This window comes from Impatiens glandulifera, chromosome 5 (genome assembly GCF_907164915.1).
Source record: "Impatiens glandulifera chromosome 5, dImpGla2.1, whole genome shotgun sequence".
NCBI lineage: Eukaryota > Viridiplantae > Streptophyta > Magnoliopsida > Ericales > Balsaminaceae > Impatiens > Impatiens glandulifera.
This window is the reverse complement of record NC_061866.1, coordinates 11074311-11097058: the sequence shown is the minus strand read 5'-3', so window position 1 is coordinate 11097058 and position 22748 is coordinate 11074311. Positions and strand designations below refer to the sequence as shown.

The following is a 22748-nucleotide window of genomic DNA, read 5'->3' as shown; positions in this document are numbered from 1 at the left end:
CTAGAGAAGATTTTATAGCTGACTTCATCCCTAGTTATTTCCTCAACTACTTGTCTCTAGTCGATTTCCTAGCGAGGTCTGTTTTGTGCACGGAATTTGAATAAATGAGAGATAATATGGAGAAATGAAATTTTTTTGTAAATGATTGAGAGAAATTGAATAGAGATAATATGAAGAAAAATGAAGAACGTTAACAAGTAAGAAAATCGTGAATATGAAAAGTCATGTAAGATATGATGGTGTATTAGAGAATTAAGGTTTTTCTTTTTAACTTTTGGACTATACCTTATCATAATAATAATAATAATAATAATAATAATAATAATAATAATAATAATAATAATAATAATAATAATAATAATAATAATAATAATAATGTGAATTGTGGTCTGCCATATGAACTTTAAAAAAAGAATGAAAAAAAAATATTTGTTTTAAATTTTATGTTTTAATATTAAAATAAATAAATATATTATATATTATTAGGCTCGAAAAAACTCGATAAATCATCAAACCAGTATTATATGAGCTCGAACTCGAATATTAAAAGAGTTGGTTCGAGCTCAACTCGAACTCAGTCAAAGTCAAGTTCAAGTCAAGTTTTGACTAAGTGGCTTGCGAGCAGCTCACGAGCGACCCTAGTAGGGATGGATAATTTAAATCGAATTCTAAGGAGATAGAGAGTAAAATAAAATACTTTTTGAAAATAATTTGGTTTATAGATAAAAATTAGTTTATATATATTAAGATTATCGCATATGTTTCATAGTAAAATGTTTAAAGTTACAACATTCTTACTTTTTTTTTAATTATTTTCTCTTTAATTTTAAGTTTAGCCTTTTGCTCGCTTTTATTTTAAGATTGACAACGATAAAATTGACACAAAAAAAAAAACAAAAAAAATTATAATACTGTATCATGTATTTTGGGTTTTCAAGTATAATATTACCAAGAGTGTACTTGTTTTTTATTTTTCGAGCAGGGAATGCAATTGGAACTGTAAATAGCCCCAAATTTTTAAATATAATATTTTTAGTTATATAATATATATTATCAATTTGCTAAACTTTTTTTTATCTCTTTTTATTTGAAAATTTTGATAAAATGTTTTTAAATGCGTAGGTTAAATTGCGCAAATGATCATTTCAAAATATTTTAACGAAATTACTCCGTCTCACGCGAAAGGCAGGATCGTCACGCGAAGGGCACGATCATTCTGGACTTTTTACGTGTCTTTCTTTCGCGCGACGATCCTCCTCTTCGCATTACGCAAAGGGAGTATTTTTGTCAAAAAAAAATTAAGTGGTCATCAGCGCAATTTAACCCTTTTTTAGGGTCATTTCGTCAAATTTCCCTTTCATTTTGTTATTTTGTATTTTATTTTTTTTCATGCTTGTATACAGGTGAAAGAAAAAAAAAATAGCTGATTTAGTTTTAATTTTAAAAAAAAGTTGTTTTTGGTGAGATTTAAACATGTGATTAAACAAAATTCACATCTTACGTCTTGAACCACAAAATTAAATCTTTTTATTTATTGTTTTAAAATAAGTAAATTTAACTATAATCTTTTTTTTTAATTGGTTGCCCGAAAAGTCAGCTGCCCTAACCCGGGCTTGCTGAGCTTACCTCAGGGCCGACCATGTATATATATTAAAGATTAATCTCGTATTTGTATAACTAACCCATTTAGACATATAAATTATCAAAAGTTTATTTAAGCACTTAGAATTAGTTTTTAAAAAATGTGTTAAATTTATTTTTATATTGACTTCTTCAACATAAACTAAAAATCTAAAGAAACCTAACCAAAATAACAAAAACAGATCATATACAACTTTACCCATCATTTCTCCGTTACCTTTCTCCGACTTACTTGACTTATTTACTGCAAATTTGATTTTCATTATTGAGGTCCATAGTTAACTGAAATCTAAAGTAAGACATGAAAAAAAAAACATTAAAAATATGAAAGTTTGTTGTTGATATTCTCTTTGAAAAGAAAGGAAATATTAGAAATTCGTCCTCTAATGTGTTGTCATCAAGGTAGACATTGAAGATACTACTAAAGATGTGTAAGGTACCAATAGAACCTTGTGCTTGGGGAATTGTCTTGAGGAATAATTTGGAGTTGGTTGTTTAAAATTATATATTTGCTGAAAAATAATGACATAAGACTGTTGTAAATTTATAATATGTATAGAACACAACGAGTTTGAAGATGATTTACGACATATTTGAAAACTAAAGACTTAAAAATCCGAAAATCTTTTAAGCAAATAATTTCCTGAATCATACCCATATTTTTCATGTTTTAAATCATCATTAAGTAGTTAAAAGCTCAAGTTCTTAATAAGAAATTTAAGACATCACATTTTTCTCCCCAAATTTAGTACATATCAGCAGCCTACCCTGAAATATTGCTAAATAAGTAATTCATTGTTTTAGATCAATCACCAACTAATAGGTCATCCAATTCACATGCAAAAGACGCAAAAGACTGAAGTTCAGTCAAGAGATATTGATGATTGCAGCTCTAGTTTTCGTCCCGCGTGACATTAATCTAGATTGTCATAATACTATACTAGCTAGTCAACCTTTTTAAAAATACAAGAAATTGAACACTTTGAGAGAGAAAGAGCTTGGAGAATATTTTGTTTATTACAAGTGCGAGATACAAGATTGTGAGGTGTTGTGATGTTTATGCCCAAGACTTGTTTATATACAAGCGGTTGGATCATTCTAGAGAATCTAGACCCTCCTTATAACATAGGGTTTTCTAGACACTTCTATATCTAACCTAAACCCAAGAATTCTAGAGACTTCTAGATAATTATATTAACTACTTACCCTTGAGAAGTCCTAGAGAATTCTTGAGAGTTCTCGTCTACCTACTTACTCTTAGAAATTCTAGAGAGTTCCATAACCTTATAAAAAAACAAGGAATTCCTAGAAAATTCTAAAGAATTCCACAACCTACTTAGAATAAAAAACTTCTAGAGAGTTCCACTAAAAAATGGAAAACATACAAAATTCAGAAAGTTCTAGAAATTACACATAGTGGGCTTGACATCTTCCTCCCACTTGAATGGGCCTGACATAGAGCTAAAATAAATTTGTTTTAACTATTTACATAATTAAATATAAAATTATCTAGTTACTTATCAAACCAAAACAATAGTCAATCTAGATTCTGTTTTACAATAAATGACAATTCTAGGTAAGAAGCAACTCATCTTAGACCATCACTATGTCGCAGTGGTCAGCAACCTATATCAAATTATTTGTTGACCCATAATTTTTCAATTAGTAGACATATGTATTTAACTACTAACCAAAGTTTTTAATAATGTTCCCTCAAATGTTTACATCCATGACTTTGATATTTTTAGTTGTTTTTATCCTAATTTATCTTCTAATAATTTCTTTAGAAATCCTAGATTTAGTGGACAAAAAAAGAGATGAAATAAGAGGAAAATAGAAAAAGAAAAAAAAAAAGAAAAAGAGAAAGACACGAAGGAATACAAAGGAGAGAAGAATATAAAATAATTTATTTATTTAACTTTCTTTAAGTAATTAATAAATTTGTAAAAAAAATTAACTTCTTTATAAGATAAGGTTAAATAAATCAATTGTTGATAGGACATATATTTAGATAAATTTTTAATAATTCATACTTAATGAAGTAGTTAGTTGTATAAATATATATTTTTAAATAAGTTTATTTTCTATATTTTATACAGTGTTTATATATTTAATTTCTGTATATATATTATTCTTTTGATGAAGTTTATAATTAGTATATTTATTTTTATTTTAATGGCTCCAAAATTAGTGTTTTCATCTGACAGACTTTGATAGTTGTTGTTCCTAAATTTTATGTGAGAAGAGTCTCAAATTTATCTTTGTATTTATAAAATTGTATCATACTTATTACTTAAAACTATTAATTTTTTGTTAATGATGTTACACATAAAAAAAAAAAATTAAATAAATGACTAGGAGAAAATCACACAGAAAATTAATTTAATTAAATTAATAAATTATTAAAATATAATATTTCAACCATATCTAAACTATTTTTAAATAATTGTTAATCAATTATTATTTTTTCATCTATCTCAAAAAATATAATACAAATTTACATATGAATAGGATAAGAAAATTACCGATATTAAAAATATATCGAAAATACCGTACCGCAATATATCGAAAATATCAATTTTTAAGGTATACCGAAAAAATATAAGGTATGATACCGATACTGAGATTATTGGTACGGTAAAAATATGAGATTTTTAAAATTTTAGTATATTGAGATATACCGAAATATTATAAAATAAGTTAAAATATATATAATATATATATATAATACTTATAAGGAAATTATTAAATAAATTTGATATTAATTTAATTATAAAAATATTATTTTAAAATAATATCAAAAAATATAATTATACTGAAATATTACTCAATATATGCAATCTCTACCTTACCGATGAGATTGATTTTTTTTAAGTTAATATATTTTTTAGGTATCAAAGATATAATACCGATACCGTAACGAAATTAAGGTATACCGAAATTAAGATAAAATAAATGTATGAATTTTTTTTATACCGAAATTAAGGTATATCGAAATCAAGGTATACCAAAATCAAGGTAGAGTAAAGGCATACCGAAATTTTTGATAAAATATAAGATTTGGATAAAACATTAATGTATATCGTACCGACCCACCCGTACATATGAATCATTACATTCAACATATTTGTATACGATAAGTTTTTTAAATTTATGGACAAATTTATTATTTAATTTAATTAAAAAATGAAATTGTTTTTGTAATTATTTAATTTAAATTATTAAAATATTTTATTTTAATTCAATGGTTAGAATAAGAAGTGATGTGGTTTTTTTAGAGCCTAGAATTTTTATATAGCAATGTTGAACTTGACATTCTGGATTAATCATATTATATAAGTATAGGGGTCAAAATGGATTTATTAGAGTTTTCTTTTTCCTCATTTCTTGAGCGAAAAGCAAGTGAACCGATTTCGCAACCCTATTAAAACCCTTAAACCCTTAAAGAGAAAACCCTCATAAATCAGCCCTAGAAACCAGCCTCCAGCAGATCTAGTGTTTGCTTCAATCAGCAAATCTCTCTAATGGCGACCGCCATGTTGCTCAGATCGTTCAGGCGCCGGGATCTTTCCTCCGCTTCTATATCGGCTTATAAACACGTAAGAACCCAAAGATTACTTCTTTCATTTGATTTAGACCATTTATGAGTCTTATTACTTTATTTATAGATCTTAATTGGTGGGTTGTTTGATCAGCCTCTGTTTTATATAATTGATCAGTTCATGCTGATATGGATGACTTTTTTTTTCCTCACCATTTGTTATGTTCATTGAGTTAGTTAAAGGGTATGCTAGAATGGGTCTGCGTGGGATTTGTTTCTTGTATATTCAGTCTCTTCCTTTTTCATCTTGCTTAGTTTTTGCTTTTGTTCCATTGTTGCTTTCTCTTAAAATTGATATGATTCTTCATTCAATTATTGGTTATTATTGAATTTGTTTTTGTTTGGACTTTGGGCGATGTAGATTACATGTTTCTAGACAGCTAGACATGTTATATAGTCCCATACATAACTAAAAATCATTCTTTTATGAATTTGATTTTCTTGAATAAATGTACTTAAGCTTATTAGTTGCGTTTTGCTAATCATCTCCTTTGATCAACATTCAGGTGGCAGGAAATGGTGCATCACGTGTGGCAAACAAATGGGCTAATTTAGCCAGACCTTTTAGGTAGGCTGAGTGCAATACTTACTTTCTAGTCATTTTGATATGTGAAATATTTTAACAACCACTTTTCTTTGTAACAGTTCAAAGCCTGTGGGAGATGATGTTATTGGAATTGATTTGGGTACAACCAACTCGTGTGTTTCAGTCATGGAAGGAAAGGTAAGATCTATTTAATAGCTTTATAATGAACCTGTTAATGAAAAAGCTGATTTTTTGTTAACATATTGTATATTCACTCTTGATGTTTTCTGTAGAATCCAAAAGTAATTGAAAATGCGGAGGGTTCTCGAACCACTCCTTCGGTGGTTGCCTTTTCTCAAAAGGGAGAGCTTCTTGTTGGTACTCCTGCCAAACGACAAGCAGTGACCAACCCTACCAATACTGTCTTTGGAACCAAGCGTCTAATCGGTAGAAAGTTTGATGATGCTCAGACACAGAAAGAAATGAAAATGGTGCCTTACAAGATAACCCGTGGACCTAATGGGGATGCTTGGGTTGAAGCCAATGGGCAACAGTATTCTCCAAGTCAAGTTGGGGCTTTTATACTAACTAAGATGAAAGAAACTGCCGAGTCTTACCTTGGTAAAACAGTTACAAAAGCTGTTGTTACTGTCCCAGCCTATTTCAATGATGCCCAGAGGCAAGCCACAAAGGATGCAGGTAAAATTGCAGGTCTTGATGTGCAGAGAATCATTAATGAGCCTACAGCTGCTGCTCTTTCCTATGGAATGAACAACAAAGAGGGTCTCATTGCTGTATTTGATCTTGGAGGAGGGACTTTCGATGTCTCCATTTTGGAGATATCCAATGGTGTTTTTGAGGTAATCAAATTTGATATATACTGAAATAACCTATCCAATCAACAATCTATTAATAATTCACATATTTTGAATCAACCAAAATACCCTCTATTTTTTTAAATATATATTTTTTTTTATCTTTTCATTATATATTTGTACTCATCCCTAGTCCTTGTTTGATGAAGAGTATCCAAGTAACAATTTTCACATCATCAATCACTTCATCACGATTTATCTACTATAACATTTTAAATAGTAAATACAAAGGATATTTTAGCCATTTATCCCAATTGTACACTTTTTTTCATCAAACATTATCTTCTTTTCCAAATAACTCAAATTATTTCCAAAAAACTAAATTACAAGCTCCTAAATTACCTAGTTTCCAATAGCCTACATCTAACACGGTTATTTTGAAAATAATATTGTGGTTACTCAAATTACCCTAGATCAAACAAGGCCAAAGTGTCTCCTCTCTTCATCAAATGTTAATAATGTTGTAACTATATATATGTAGGTCAAAGCAACAAATGGTGATACATTCTTGGGAGGTGAAGATTTTGACAATGCTCTTTTGGAATTCCTTGTGAGCGAATTTAAAAGGACAGAAGCAATTGATCTGACAAAAGACAAGCTTGCACTACAACGGCTAAGAGAAGCTGCCGAGAAAGCTAAAATTGAGCTATCATCAACTGCTCAAACCGAGATCAATCTACCATTCATAACTGCTGATGCTTCCGGCGCTAAGCATTTAAACATTACATTGACTAGATCAAAGTTCGAGAGCTTGGTGAACAATTTAATTGAAAGGACCAAGAACCCATGCTTAAGCTGTCTGAAGGATGCAGGCATTTCTATCAAGGAAGTTGACGAGGTTTTGCTAGTGGGAGGAATGACCCGTGTTCCTAAAGTGCAAGAAGTGGTGGCTGCTTTGTTTGGAAAGGCTCCCAGCAAAGGAGTTAATCCCGATGAAGCAGTTGCAATGGGGGCTGCCCTTCAAGGAGGTATTCTTAGAGGAGACGTGAAGGAGCTTCTTCTTCTTGACGTTACTCCACTCTCACTTGGTATTGAGACTCTGGGTGGTGTATTCACCAGGCTGATCAATCGCAATACAACCATTCCAACCAAGAAAAGCCAGGTATTACAAGTGCATTTCCGATTCATTTTTAGACATTTTTATCTCTCGTTTTGTTTGCTTAATTTTTGGTCAAAACAAATAATTTTATCAAATATCCTAGAATCTTTTTGAGATGTGAAGAACAAATTAGAGTCAATAGTCCTATTTTTACAAACAAATAACAAATAACAAATATCCTTATTGTATTTGCCAATTTTGAAATCTTCCTTCAAACCATATTTTTTTATTTAAACCCTTCAAACTATGAAACAATATATTGATATAAATCTTCAAGCTTGGCTTTTTGCTGTCTTAATCCGTAATTTTGGCGCCTCACCTCATATTTAACCCAAGTTCTTTTTAACTTTAGGGGTTGATAAAATTGAAATTTTAGTGTTGAAGGTAAGTTATTTTAAGTGTCAAATGACTCAAGTATCTGAAAAATATGGAATAAATTAAATCATTTCTAAATTTTAAGTAACTGGTATCTAAGTTTATTTGATATCTGGAAGGTACAGTATTTTTACCTTATAATGAAGCACACTGTTTAATTTTTAGGGTCAAAGTTGTCTTTACTTAGTCATTCAAAGTTTATCAAATTAAGCTATAGATTAAATAGCTTAATTTGAGTTAATTCTAAATAACTAAGTGATCTAAAGTAACAATTATCATTTATTTTTTCAAGAAGTAAAAGTTTAACTAAACATAATTGAAAGTATTACCCATTCTGTCTGGGCAAAATTTGAACTGTCCATTTAGCGAAATCAATTAGTTTGAATGGAAAATATCCTGTTGAAATTAACTGATACTTTAAAGATCTCGTTCATTGCTTTGTATGTCTCTTCACTAGATTATATAAAGATTATTCTAACTTGTATATATATGTCTAGGTATTTTCTACAGCTGCCGATAACCAAACTCAGGTAGGCATAAAGGTACTACAAGGTGAACGTGAAATAGCAGCCGACAACAAAATGATGGGAGAATTTGAGCTCGTGGGTATTCCACCATCTCCAAGAGGCATGCCTCAAATTGAAGTAACATTCGATATCGATGCAAATGGAATCGTAACAGTCTCTGCCAAAGACAAAACAACCGGAAAAGAACAACAAATCACAATCCGTTCTTCAGGAGGACTATCGGACGACGAGATTGAAAAGATGGTTAGAGAAGCAGAAATGCACGCTCAGAAAGACAAGGAAAGGAAAACACTCATCGATTTGAGAAACAGCGCCGACACAACAATCTATAGTATCGAGAAGAGTTTGAATGAGTACAAGGATAAGATTCCCGCGGAAGTAGTGACTGAGATTGAGTCCTCCATTTCGGATTTGAGGAATGCAATGGGAAATGAAGATGTTGAGGAAATAAGGGCTAAGTTGGATGTTGCTAATAAAGCTGTTTCGAAGATTGGAGAGCATATGACTGGAAAATCTGGTGGTGGTGATTCGTCTAGTGGTGGCGGTGGTGCTGCTGGAGGTGAGCAGGCTCCGGAGGCGGAATATGAAGAGGTGAAGAAGTAAGGTTTTGTTTAATGAGAATTTTAGTTACTACGGATTTTTTGTCGGGTATATTAAACTTGTGTTGGTGAATGTTAGCTTTTTAGGTAATTTATTGTCAAATGCTCTTAATATTGAGATTTTAGCAGAAGAGATTTACCTGCTGATGTGCGACTTAATTTTCCTACCTGTTTGGACTAAAATAATAAACAAACACATGTGATGTTCTTTCTTATAACTTCTAATGTGATTCTTTATGATAAATGGTGTTGCTTATATAGTGTGTTGAGAGAGCCTGAAAGAGCTTGGTTCGTTTAACATATCGGTTTGTTAAAATTATATTTTGGAACTTTTGGATTTTATGTATTTAGTTGGGTTACAAGGTAACATATATTTGGGAACTTAGCTTTTATGAATTTAGTTGGGTTCAAGGTGCATTTAGAGGAAAGTTTCACCTTTTTTTTTTTTTGTTATTAATATACTAATAAATATTAAATGATCTTCTAAACGAATAATTTTACTAGTTTTTAAATGAATATGTTCGCGAGAAGGGTATTTAAAAACTTTATCTTTCAAAAAAAAAAAAACCTGGGTCCATAAAACTAACGAACTAATTCAAATTTAAATAAGAATTTGTTCATTTACATCCATACTAATGTTTATGTAAGAATTTGTTCATTTACATCCATACTAATGTTTATGTTGAAGTTTCTTAGGATTTAATTTGAGATCATAAGTTGTAGGTCATCAAAATAAAGCTGTTCAAACAAATTTTTTAAATAAAATAAAATTTATAATTATAATGAGTTAATAGTTTAATAAAGGAGTCATTTATATTAGTTATTTGAAAGATTGATTGTTCAATATAAATCATGTTTTCAAATGAAATAAAAAAAATCATTTAATATTTATAAATCATCTAAGAATATGAATTTTCAAATAAAACATCATAAATAAATACCAAATATACATGTTTATGAAATTTGAAATATAAAATTTTTAAATTTAAACTATAAATATGAATTAGAGGTTAATTGAAACATTACCAAATATTGAAGAACACTTCTTGATCCTTAAGGAAACTGTCTAGATGTACAGATCCAAGCTTTAATGTCTTAAACAGAATATTCGAAAAATTCAAAGTTTTGAAGTTTTAATGGCAGATTTTGATTTTCTTCAATTTGAGGTTTTTGTGTTGGTAGGTTGTTATCAGAATGACTTGTGGATGATATTTATACTACTTCTAAGTCGGTTTGGGAAGCCTATTGATTTGAATCAACCAAAATACATTCATGGTATTTTGGCTGTTCTTCAGTCTATTCGTCGGAGTAGGCAATGACGAGGCACACGGTTGTAGGGAGAATGGTCATCATTGTAGGATGATCATTCTAGTTTTTGAATCAGTCAAAACCATCAACAAATGGTAGAGTTTTAAAAAGCTAAAATAGATTTGGGTTCTTCTTGCTTATCTAGAGGGTGTTGCGATGAAGACGAAGATCATAGCCAAAACGATGTCGTTTTGTTGGCGTCATGCGTTTCGTTGGCGTTCCGTCAACGTTTGAGCGGTTCGTTAGTCTTTCAACTAACAGTCGTTTGCTGATTGCCTGCGTCCCGGATGCACGCGTCTTCGGATGACAATCCAATGTTGATCCAACGCGCGATTGCAGCGGTAGGTTCTTCTTCCAGTTTCGGCTATACCCACTTACAAATTTATTTTTATTCTAAAATTTTAAGGATTTGTTTAAAATTAAATTTTTTTATTACTTTTGATTTTTTAAATACACAAAATATTAAAATAAATATGACAAATATTTTACCAATTTAATTTTTTTTATTTATACTTTTAGAATTTAAATAAATAATTCTCTTTAAATGAAATAGATACAATAATTCATTAAAATTATTTATTATTGTCCTTTAATTTTTTTTAAATTATTTTAAAATAAATGAGCACAACATTTATCTTAAATAATTTTATTATTTTGACTAATTTTTTTAATTAATTATCACAATAATTAGTCAAATTAATTGTTTTAATTAATTTTTGATCATGGGGTGAATTATTTTGACTTTATTTATTAAAAAATAACTCAAAATAAATATTTTAATCTTATAGATGGGAGATGTATTAGTGCTCACAGGGTGGACCGTAAATATTTTTTAATGTGGGTTTAAAAAATAATAAAAATTTTATAAATAAAACGAGATTGGATAAAGATAAATTTTTATCTTTTCTTTGTAAATTATACCATAATATAATATAATATAATATAATATAATATAATATATATATATTATTTTATTTTATTTTATTTTATTTTATTTTTTGCGATGAACTCCAGTCTTTTCGAACCCTTAAAATATAATTGCCCTAAAACAAAAAATGCTTATTTAAAAAGTAAGCATGAAAACTCTTACTAAAAGTAGTAGAAGGTCCTAGAGCTTTAAATTTATATTGCAAGCTAAATAAAGATGTATACCATTTATATTTTTAATATATTAAATTCCTTGATAAATAAATAAATAAAGCGTCTAGAGAATAATTTAGTAGAAAAAAAAGTCTTGGAAAACAAGTTAAAGATTTTCTTTTATTTTCTCTATATAAAATCCTAATCCCCTTTCAAGAAGAGAAACCCTAGATATCTGTATAATTGTTTCGCTGTCCTGCTACACCAAATCTTTCCAATTAATCGTCCAACCAGTTCGTTCAAATCCGCAATTTATTCATCTTCGTACAATATGGTGAGTTTACAAACCTCTATTCAGTTTTTGATTTGGGTTTATCTTCTTAACTTCAAATTGTCCATCTTTCCCTTCGTTTAAATCTTTTCTGAGCTTCTTTTTCTTCCAGATAATTGTCTGTTTCATCATATTATCAAATAGTATTATGAATGATTGGGAACCCATATCTGTTATAGGTTATGAAAATTGAAAGATTTGATTTTGATTTTGATTTGATTGGATTATTATCAGGCAACACCAATAATGGCAGGGTTTGCTGTAGCTGCGGCTGCATATGCTGGTAGACTTAGTATACAGGCATGGCAAGCATTCAAAACAAGACCACCGAAGTTAAGGAAGTTTTATGAAGGTGGGTTTCAATCAACTATGACCAAAAGAGAAGCAGCTCTTATACTTGGGGTCAGGTGGGTCTTTATATATATAAATTGATTAAGATGGGTTTAGGGTTTTGTTCAGTTTTTAAATTTCTTCATGATTTTGACTAATTGGGGGTTGTTGATTTTTAACAGGGAAAGTGTGGCACTTGATAAGGTAAAGGAAGCACATAGAAGAGTGATGGTGGCTAATCATCCTGATGCAGGCGGTAGCCATTATCTTGCATCTAAAATCAATGAAGCTAAAGATATGTTGCTTGGGAAGACTAAAAACGGTGGATCAGCCTTCTGAATGAAAACAAAGAATCTTTTTTTTTTTTATGTTATTGATGAAATGGTTAGAATTTATCCCAGTTTTGCTGATACAATAACAATATTGGGTTCTTCCCTTTCATTGCCTCCTGTAGTAATGAAATTTGCCTCCCCGAAACCCATAAAGGAAAAAAAAAATCTTGTTGAAAAGATGTACTTATACTCTCAGAGAAATTATTGATGTTCATTTCATTCAGAAGTCTTTTGTCATTGAACTTCCTTATTACTTGATGGAACAAATGTTTTCTGGTTGTTGTCTTATGTATGAAGGAGAATTTGTGTGCCTACTGTTATAGGATGGAATTCCTTGAAATATATTGTGTAAAGATATTGGTGTGATATTCTAACATCATTAAATTGAAAGGTCTTGATTACTTCCAAACAGTCTTTTTCGATAAGCATCCAACAATAGCCTTCTAGATTTTGCCTTCAATTCCAATCTATTGATACAAATTATTTAATGCTTGCTGGATTCAACAGGCTGCATCATTAGCAATGGTTGAGTCAATTTTAGATGCATAAAATAAAAATGAATTCAAATCCCATCTTCTGTTATTTTCATCCAATTTTGATCAGTTTGTGTAGCCAGGATTGAATTTTCTCTATTCTATACACAGTAATAAGTAGACTTACTTCCCATTCTTTTATTCATCTCCTGCAAGAGATAATATATATAACAGAGACAACATTAGTAACTTAGTTAGATATGTATAGAAAGTTAAATGAGAAGAAATAGTTAAATTGTCTTAATTTTTTTATTTATTGTAACATGTAAGCTAGCTGCTTAGCTTCAAGTGCTTAGATCACTTATTCAAATTTGACTCTCCCTCTTGCTCCTTAACTTTTCTTGCATAGAGAATGAATTCAGTTCCTGTTCTATATACACCTATCCATGTTTGAATATTACTTTTCTATTGCCCAAACATACTTTCTGGTGTATTTTTCTGTAATTGAAGAATGAGGGTGTTCCTTCAATGTGGTTTTTATGATAATGTTTGTTTCATAATCTTGTACCGAAACTGCATACTTTGACAGGAAACTGCCAATGGGCTTTTCTCTGTTTTACACTCCACTTATTCTCTCCCTATTCTATCTGTTATTTACAATTTCAGTTTCTTTGTCTCTATAACAATCTGCGAATCTATGTTACTTATTCTTAGGATCTTCATATTCCCCAGCCTATCTCTTGATTGCCTCATTCCCTTGTAAGAAAGGTTATTGACAGAATATAACATATAGCATTTTCTTGAGACAAATCTTAATGCATCTCTTTTACAGGACAGCCCAATCTTTACTGTTTTCCACTGTACATGTAACTGAGAAATATCTAAGTCTAGAAACTCTTGGAGCTGTATCCTTGTACTGATCAAATCTGTTCCTTTGTACCTTGGTATCCATCTCTGTAATTTTCTGTTCATTCTTTAGTATTTGGTATGGGTTGCATTTCACTTCCATATGACACTCTCATACTCTTCATACTTCGCATCTGCAAATTTGTTCTTTGACTACAAAAAGGTTTCTACCTTGTCTGAGAGTACCAGTCCAGTCCTAAGATTGTATTCCACGGAGTTTTGGCTGTTGCTGGAAGAGACATAGTTTCGAAGGATATATTTTGCTTACAAGGTGGCTGGCCCCATACATGATGCTTTTTATGTGAACTCCATTTAACTTTTTATGATCAGATCTAAAATACATGCTTGTTTCATCTCATTATGATCAGAAGATGAAACTTACTAGCTATTCTGACAATGATAGATAGTTCCTTATATTGCTTCACATTGTGATTATAGAGTGACCTGTAATTTGTTTCCATGTTCTATATTCTTTGATGTTGAAAATCTACACTATATATAGAAGTGTATTCTCAAGCTAATAGTTTTTTTTTCTAACTACCTCAAATGTCCTTTATAAACTCCATTGCCATAACCATGAACTAGAATACATTTACATATTGATATCTTTAAGTGATTATGTTTAAATAATATTTAGTTATTTCCATATTAGATTATGAGTTTATTGATTAGTTAAAATGTTTAGCATTGCTGTAACTCAAGCAATGTCAAATTATACGATAAATTGATTATAAAAGTTACAGGCTGTATTGCTAATATGTATAGTGTTGCATCATTGATTTTGGTCCCATTTTCTTCTGCTTGCATGGAATCCCCTAACTGTCTCTTTTGTATCCAAAAGATCATTTCAAATTATTTGCACCATCTCATATTGCTTGAAACACGGGTATTTTCTCAACACACAGAACTTTCGATCCTGTTCCTGGAGCATGTTATTTCTGTCCTTAATGAGATGCCCCTACCTAAAGATGATAAGGAAAAAAGAGATGATTCTCACATAGAACATGATGCCCTTCAGACTGCTATTGTTGCTCTCACTGCCTGTATCAAGTCTGATTGCAACTAGTATATCTTGTTATACTGTATATTTACTATTTGTTTATCGATTCATTTATAGAGTTGAAGGAAAGATAGGGAATAAGCAGTTGAACAAAGTTATTCTACTGCCCTAGCTGCAATTATACTCCAATTGCAAGTATTCTACTGTCACTATTTAGCTAGTTGTGGTCGACAGGAACCTTTATGGTAACCTGAATTCGGTATTTTTACAATTGATGATATTTGCTAATTGTATATGGTAATCACATTTTCTTTTGACATTTGCTTCTCTTCTAGTCGCATTTCAGGCTTTTTGTGACTTTGTTGGTGATCATGAAATGGGAAAGGTAGAATATATGAGTCCAACTACTTATCTTCAATACATTGTTATTTATTTTGCAACAGGTCAAAAGGAAAATGGACAACATAATGACAATGAAAAATGGATCAATCTTATTGGAGATTTGGCCAGTGGTATTTCTATTGAAAAAAACAAATATTTATCATGATTGATGAGGAGTTTATAGTTATTGATATTAAAGCTTGATAATTAAGAAAAATCCAATTATATTGCTTAAGATTAAGATCCTATCATTAGGTTTATACATTGGCCTGCATTACCTTGTTTAAGAGTTACTGTTGAACTTGTTATTAAGATAGCAGATACACTTACAAATTCAAAAAATATGTAGTCTTTTTTGGGAAATTAAAAACAATTGAGGTAGTTTTGTGTTTTGAGTACTTGGTTCACTTGCATAAATTGTCATCTGGATATGTCTTTACATGTGCAATCTCTTTAGCTTCCAACCATATGTGTAGTTTTAAGTAAGTCATTGGAAGCCATTATCGTGTCGTACAAAATAAAATGTACGTGATTCTAAATTAATTGGACTCAAACCTTAACGGGATTCCAACCCCTAGACACGAAAATTACATAAAAGTAATGGACCAACACTTTTGTGGCGTAATATATGTAAGTATATAAGGACATGAATTATACACACAATTTTCATTGATCTTAAGAGGTGAGCAATCAGGTATTTAATATTATTATCATGTATGCGAGCAATTCACAAGTAAATAAGAGTTCGACAATATATCGTAAGTTAGTGATGTGGTAAATTTTACAAGCGTATGATTCGGTAATAAATAAGCGCCTACAACCACCAATAATTTTTTAATGATCCGGAAATAAATATGCGCGTGCAATGATTCTCATTTTTTTCAAATCTTAACTTTCCAGTTGTCTCAACTACACCCGCCACTAAATTTTTAAATTCAATTTGTCGTATACGGCCAATTTTTTTTAAATTTGTCGTATACGGCAGAAAATTCAAATGTGTATGTCTGAACATATGCATGATTTCTTGTTGTTAGACTGAATGATAATGATCTTGTTAGGGTTTTCAAAACCTTAACATTTAGGGGGATTTTCAAAACCTTAACATTTTAGACAAATTTAGTGACTGCTGAAAGTATAGTCCAAATTGTTATAATGTCAATAATCTCTTCTTTTGTTGAAATTTAGGTTAACATTTTATCATCAACTTTTAGTCCAAAACATGTCACATTCATTAGTTTATAGAAGGAACAATACAAAGGAGTCACTCTCTACTTGCTAATATAATAATAATAATAATAATTTATAGCCATTGATGAAGATTGATGAATTTCATTAAACCAAACTCTAATTCTCACTAACTACTGTTTGTTTGTTCCTTCTACATAGATAGAATTATCTAATCCTTTCTTTTCAACCCAAGAACAATAACAGATACAACCCAAAATGCTTCAATAAAAAACCTACCTCACCAAATAGACAACAAACAAATTCCACTTACTTCTTTCCCCCCAACCATACAACCAACTATCAAACTAAAAAATAACCAATTACTCATCATACCAACAACACATTTTACTACTTTTAGTTACCTATCCCCCTCGATTGTGCATCGTCTGCATCTGAATCACTCCCCCCTGATGAGCTTCCCGTATCCGAGTCTGCAATTGTTCATTTAATTAAATCCATATACATCTAATGTCTTTTTATGAAAATAACTCAGTAACTCAAATCATATAACATACCACCACTAGATGAGGATGAACCACTGCTGGAACTGCTGGTAGCAGCAGCATGTCCATGGTCAGCAGCAACACCACCACCACCACATTGCTGGTCCTTTTCGATCTCCACAGGAGGGAAAGTACTCATAGGCACATCATCACCAATATCAACATCTTCTTCATCCCCCATATCCTTCTTGGGTTTCTTCTTCACTGTTTCCATCATCTTCTCACTCACTGATACCTGTCATCAATCAATTCTCATTCTTGAGTAACAACAATCGCGGCAATTGGTGTAATCAAAGCAACCCAAAGATTCATTTATTACCTCGTTATCCTCAGCTGAAGCTGATGCTGAGTTTGTGGTCGTTGGTCCCATGGGAACCCCGGCTGGGTTTGGAGTGTTGTTTCCACCAATGAGTACTTGTCTCTTTGTCTTGCTCTCCATCTTCTTCCAGTTCGTTACAAAACGATCAAGCTCCCATAGAGTTTCAGTATCAAGGGCACCAAAATCTAGCTCAATCTCATCTCCATCTTGAGCTAGATTTTGATTTCTCTTCTTTATGATCTGGATAAGTTGTGGCATCTTTTCCTGTGGCAAAGTCTGTAAGCCATTACCCAGTCTTTGTTTCTCTTCCATACTCATTTCTCTTTTCTTAGGATCTCTGGCCTTTGGCTTTGGGTGCTTCACCACATTTGATCTCATCATTGCTGGCATAACACCACCTGCTGTCGTTGGCATAACACTACCTGCTGTCGTTGGCATAACACCACCTGCTGTCATTGGCATTTCTGCTGGAATCGGTCTTCTCGGTGGAGATGGTTTTGGCACAGCAATCATGGGCAATTCCGGATGTTCGATCTTCTTTGGGGGCGGGATTACGTTGGATTTGGGCTTCTTGGTCCTATCGATTTCCGGGGTTGGAATATGATTCCATGAACCTAGCTGCATGTCGTTATTGGCAGTCAATGCCTGAGGCTGGAGCTGGGACTGTGGCTGCTCTATGCGGTATGGTGCCAACCTCTGCTCAACGGGTCTAAACAATTCTTCAAAACGATCAAGCAATTCAACAGCCCATCGATGCACATCATCTGTTCTCGGATTATACAAAACAGCGTTGTTAAAAGTCAAACGCACATCTGCAGCGAATTCCAGAGGCGTCTTGTACGCATTCCTAGCAAACTTCGATTTTACCGTGCCGAGATCCATGGGATGCTTGACTATTTGATGATAATCATGAAGCCCCAAAGCAGCTGCATCAACAGGTTGCTTAAAAACCCAGCTACACTTATGCTTCATCAATTTCGTTAAATACTGTCTGCAAATCTTCATTAGATCCTCCATTTCCCTTGCATCTAATCGACTAACCGGAACAACTTCAGAGGTTCTCGCTGGATTCTTCTCCGATACGTAAGGAATCGGCCTCTTTTTACCAGAACCTTTCTTCTCCTTAGCAACAAGTTGATGATTATTACCATGATTCCGCAGATGAAAATCTCCAGCATCAACTCGACCTTTCAAACTTCGAATCTGCTCAAGTTCCGCAATAAACTGTCGTCTCAGCTCAACCAGCTCGATCCTTGTACACGAACTGATGTTATAGCTAATATAACCACCGCAATTGAAATCCGACGGCCTTTGACTGAACGACTGTGCATCATCAGATGTCTGCGTCACCACAACTGGAGAAGAATCTTCGCCATGGTGATGATTCTCCACACCGAAGTATTGTTTCTTCTTCGGAATAGAGTGAGATTTAGGGTTTGAGTTTAAATTGTTCGAGTACGGGACTTTCCCCATAAATACGTCGCCAGATTTTCCCTAGCTATGTTCATCGAGGATAATCAATGAAGAAGAAGAAGTCATATCAGCATCAGTAGCCGGAATCGGAATCACGCCGTCTGCATCGGATTTCGAATAATCTACGACGGTATGATCGAATGTAGGTCCTGATAGAACATAAATCGCCGCCCATCTATCGCCGGAAAAACCAATGATCGGCCTCCTCCTCCCTCCGATCAGATAAACAAGTGAGAAATTAGGGTTAGTGAGATGTATTGAACGAAGAACAATGAAGAACGAGGTCACTTCTTAAAGGCTGATGGATCTGACCGCGGGCAGATCGGGTAGATATATTACCGTCGATTTTACCTCTTTCTTGTGATCGGACGGTTCATTTTGATTAATGTGCTGTCTTTTTGTTCGAAGTAAGTGACCTGGAATGGACGATTCAGATGTACTGCTCATTACTCATGAAAATTATCGACGGCTTGATTTAGTCGTCTGAGTCCGATGTTAGGGCTTCTTACAAGTGGACCCATCAAAATCTTCACCACGCGGAATCCGCCGCTCACTATTTCACGCGCTTCATAAATTAGAACAAAAATCTATAATAAAATATGTTTTTTTACAACTTAAAGTAGTCTAGATAGATAAAATTTGATTGATATATATCCAAATTTGAAATTAAATTAATTATTTTTTTATGATATTATTTTTAGTTTAAAAGTTTTTTTTTTATATTATTCAATTTATTGTATCTTATAACCATTGTGATATATTTATAAATCATTTTAAAAATATTTAAGGTTATTTATATTTGACAGAATTGTGAAATTAAACTTCTTGTTCAAGATATTAAAATTTTGAAATTATTTTTTTAAGCCTTTTAATGTTATAGTTCATAACGATTTCAACTTCATTAACCTATTATTTACATGACTACCTAGGATCTCATGTTATCAATTTGAATATGTGTCAGATAATCATTAACAAAAATAAAATAAAAAATTATTATATTTTTACCTCTATATGTGAAATAGTACAATTAAATTGGTAGAGTATGTACATTACAAATATCAATGTCACTAATTTAATTATTGAATTACAGCGAATTAAGAGTTTTGACTATTGATTCTCTAAAATTTGATAGTAATTTTTTTTATTAATTCGCAGAAATTCAGTAGTTAAAATTAGTGACATTGATTTTTTATTTTATAAATGTCACATATAATAAATAATCGACGTTTAAAACCTTTATAAAAAAAACATGTTACGTATAACTTTAATAATAACGAACATAAATGATGAGATTGAAAAAAATATGTCTAAAATATAAGTTAATCGAGTAATAAAATTATTTATATTTGTAATCTTTGTTTAATAGATAAATGAATTGTACAAGGATGACACATTTTTTTCTATATCGAATTTTATTTGAAAATATTTTTTTTTTATTGTGTCTATATATAAAAAAAAATGTGTATACTTTTGAGTGGAGTTTTATTCCAATTATGCTTGATTATGACTAAAAACATTTGTTTTGACTTATAAATTGTCCAAATTTAATAATCAACTATTGGATCATTTACATTAAAGTTTGATAGAGAAAGTCAGATACAATTCATACGGCATTCATCTCAAATAAAAATTATATAAATTGTATTAATGAATTCATTGACATAATTGAGTTGGTTAAACTTATGTATAAAAATATTTTAAATAAAGGATAAGAGGATAATTATATTTATTTATTTTAAAATAAAAATGATTTGATAAGGTAGTTTTGAAAGGATAATGATATTCATGTAGTTTAAAAAAGAAATGATTTAATGTGATAATAATTATTTAGGAGATTATATAGATAATCTTAAGATTTCATCTTTTCTTATCGGTTAATTCAATATATCTTATATCCTCTCACCCCATTTCTTTTATACCTAATATATTTCTCACTCTCTTCTCTTAATTATGCTTACTTATATTTATAATAAGTATACATAGCTATACGAATTGAGATCCTTAGCTATACGAATTGAGATCCTTGTTACCAACCGGGTCACTATCCATGATTAAAAAAAATAGCACCCGATTGGTAACAAATGATCTAATATGTAACTATAACATATGAATGTATGAGTTTGGTTTATATTGTCCGGTTTTGATTTATACCCTATGATTTATGTTATCCGATTTTGCAATTGTGCAAGGTCTACTCGGTGATTACTTAGTTTCTTGAATGTCTTCTCTTAGATGCTTATTTGATAGGATTAGAGAATATGAATTTGTAAAGCTTTAGACATAGGATTTTGAGTCAAACAAAACATTTTGTTTATGTCATACGTCATCCCATAATATTGACATTTTTTATAGGTTACATTTCTGACGTTTTTTTTCTCGTCGAGCATGGCTTTCATGGCCGACATTTGTTGCATTCTCGACGTTCCTTTTATATTTGACAATTGCATATATTGCAGTCCCGAAATATTTTATATCACAATGTAGCATTTCCAATCTTCTGCCTCTTTACATTCAATTTACTATCAACTCTTTATATTCAACTCTCGATTTAGGACATTTGTTTTGTGACCAGTTGTCACAAGAATTTTGTTTGGGTAAAGTTCTTCAAAATATGTACATAATAAGGGCACTTGTAAAAATCTAGTATAATAAGAGGCCCACAACGAAATATTATTTTGCCTATCTTATAAATATTTTTTTTTCAAAACTGTAAGTCTTTAAAGATATATAAAATTCGGGCTATAAAAAAAGTAAAATAATGTAAATACTCATTTATTTATTGAATTTTCTTTAGACTTTGAATAAGTTTCAAAATTGTTTGAGAATATTCAACTAATTTTAAATTAACTTTTTATCATTTAAACTAAGGATTTTTTCATTTTAATTTGGATTTTTGAAGATTATTTATATTTGTAATCTTGTTTGAATAGACAAAGGAATTGTATAACTTATATAGATCCCCATTTGGAAACATTATGTTAATCAATTTCTATTAATGAATTGTTGGCATATTTGATTGATGAATTTCTTACACATATTAAACCTAATTTAATTTGACGTACCAAAAAATATCTATTTTTTTGTCGTTAGACTATAAGTACTATTTTGTGGATTCATTAATAAAAGACGGTTGATTACTATTAAGGTTAATAGTATTAACCTTGTCGGTCAATGCTGCGTGTGCAGAATGAGTAATGAAATACTCCTACATCTTTGCCTGTTTTGTAAAGTCTATGCCATGATTTCACTTGTAAAAAAATGTCGATGGTAATGGTAAGTTTCGTAATTATTTGAGCATAAACCGTCGGTATAAGATAATACTGATAGTGGAAAGAGTGGTTATCGGTTGTCATCATTGTCTTTATTGGTATTCTTCGAAAATACAAATAGATCGCTTTAGTATTGTCACCAAATAGTGTTTTATACCGACAACTCAAACCGTCGCAATTGAGAACTAAATTCTGACTACCTTTACTGTTGTCGTAGATAATTTATTACCAACACCTTAACGTCTCCATAGAGATCCACATTTGGATTCTTCAACGAAAGAGTTGAGTCCGGTTTGTTGAATTGACATTGTAACAGAGATCTTAGCTCCAAAAATTGACACACTTGATTCTCACGGAAAATCTTACTTATTAATTTTTTTAATGAGTTTTAAAATAGAATAATTTTATTTTTTTATAAAAAAATTAACTTGAGTTTTTAAGGTAACTTTCGTCCACTAGTCATTCCAACCCAATAGCTTTTCCTCTCACCATTTTAACCCCGAAATGCGATTTAAAATGGTTAAACTCATGTTGTTAGGTTCAATAATATCCTCTTTATTGTCATCTTAAACA

At 31.0% G+C, this 22748-nt stretch overlaps 3 protein-coding genes across 3 annotated transcripts; 2 read left to right on the top strand and 1 right to left on the bottom strand.

The window, feature by feature from the left end:
- Positions 1-5061: 5061 nt before the first annotated feature.
- LOC124937682 (heat shock 70 kDa protein, mitochondrial) lies at positions 5062-9499 on the top strand. The gene is made up of 6 exons (XM_047477984.1): positions 5062-5240; positions 5749-5810; positions 5888-5966; positions 6062-6628; positions 7125-7745; positions 8615-9499. Exons 1-6 carry the CDS (start codon positions 5166-5168, stop codon positions 9245-9247), a joined length of 2037 nt encoding a protein of 678 aa, XP_047333940.1. The 5' UTR covers positions 5062-5165; the 3' UTR covers positions 9248-9499.
- Positions 9500-11806: 2307 nt separating this feature from the next.
- Positions 11807-12861, top strand: LOC124938822 (mitochondrial import inner membrane translocase subunit TIM14-1-like). The gene is made up of 3 exons (XM_047479339.1): positions 11807-11965; positions 12197-12369; positions 12475-12861. The coding sequence occupies exons 1-3, from the start codon at positions 11963-11965 to the stop codon at positions 12629-12631; spliced, it is 333 nt and encodes a 110-aa protein (XP_047335295.1). The 5' UTR covers positions 11807-11962; the 3' UTR covers positions 12632-12861.
- Positions 12862-16697: 3836 nt separating this feature from the next.
- LOC124937664 (transcription factor GTE7-like) lies at positions 16698-19174 on the bottom strand. The gene is made up of 3 exons (XM_047477964.1): positions 17434-19174; positions 17127-17349; positions 16698-17042 (listed from the first exon to the last, which is right to left on the bottom strand). The coding sequence occupies exons 1-3, from the start codon at positions 18904-18906 to the stop codon at positions 16966-16968; spliced, it is 1773 nt and encodes a 590-aa protein (XP_047333920.1). The 5' UTR covers positions 18907-19174; the 3' UTR covers positions 16698-16965.
- Positions 19175-22748: the final 3574 nt, after the last annotated feature.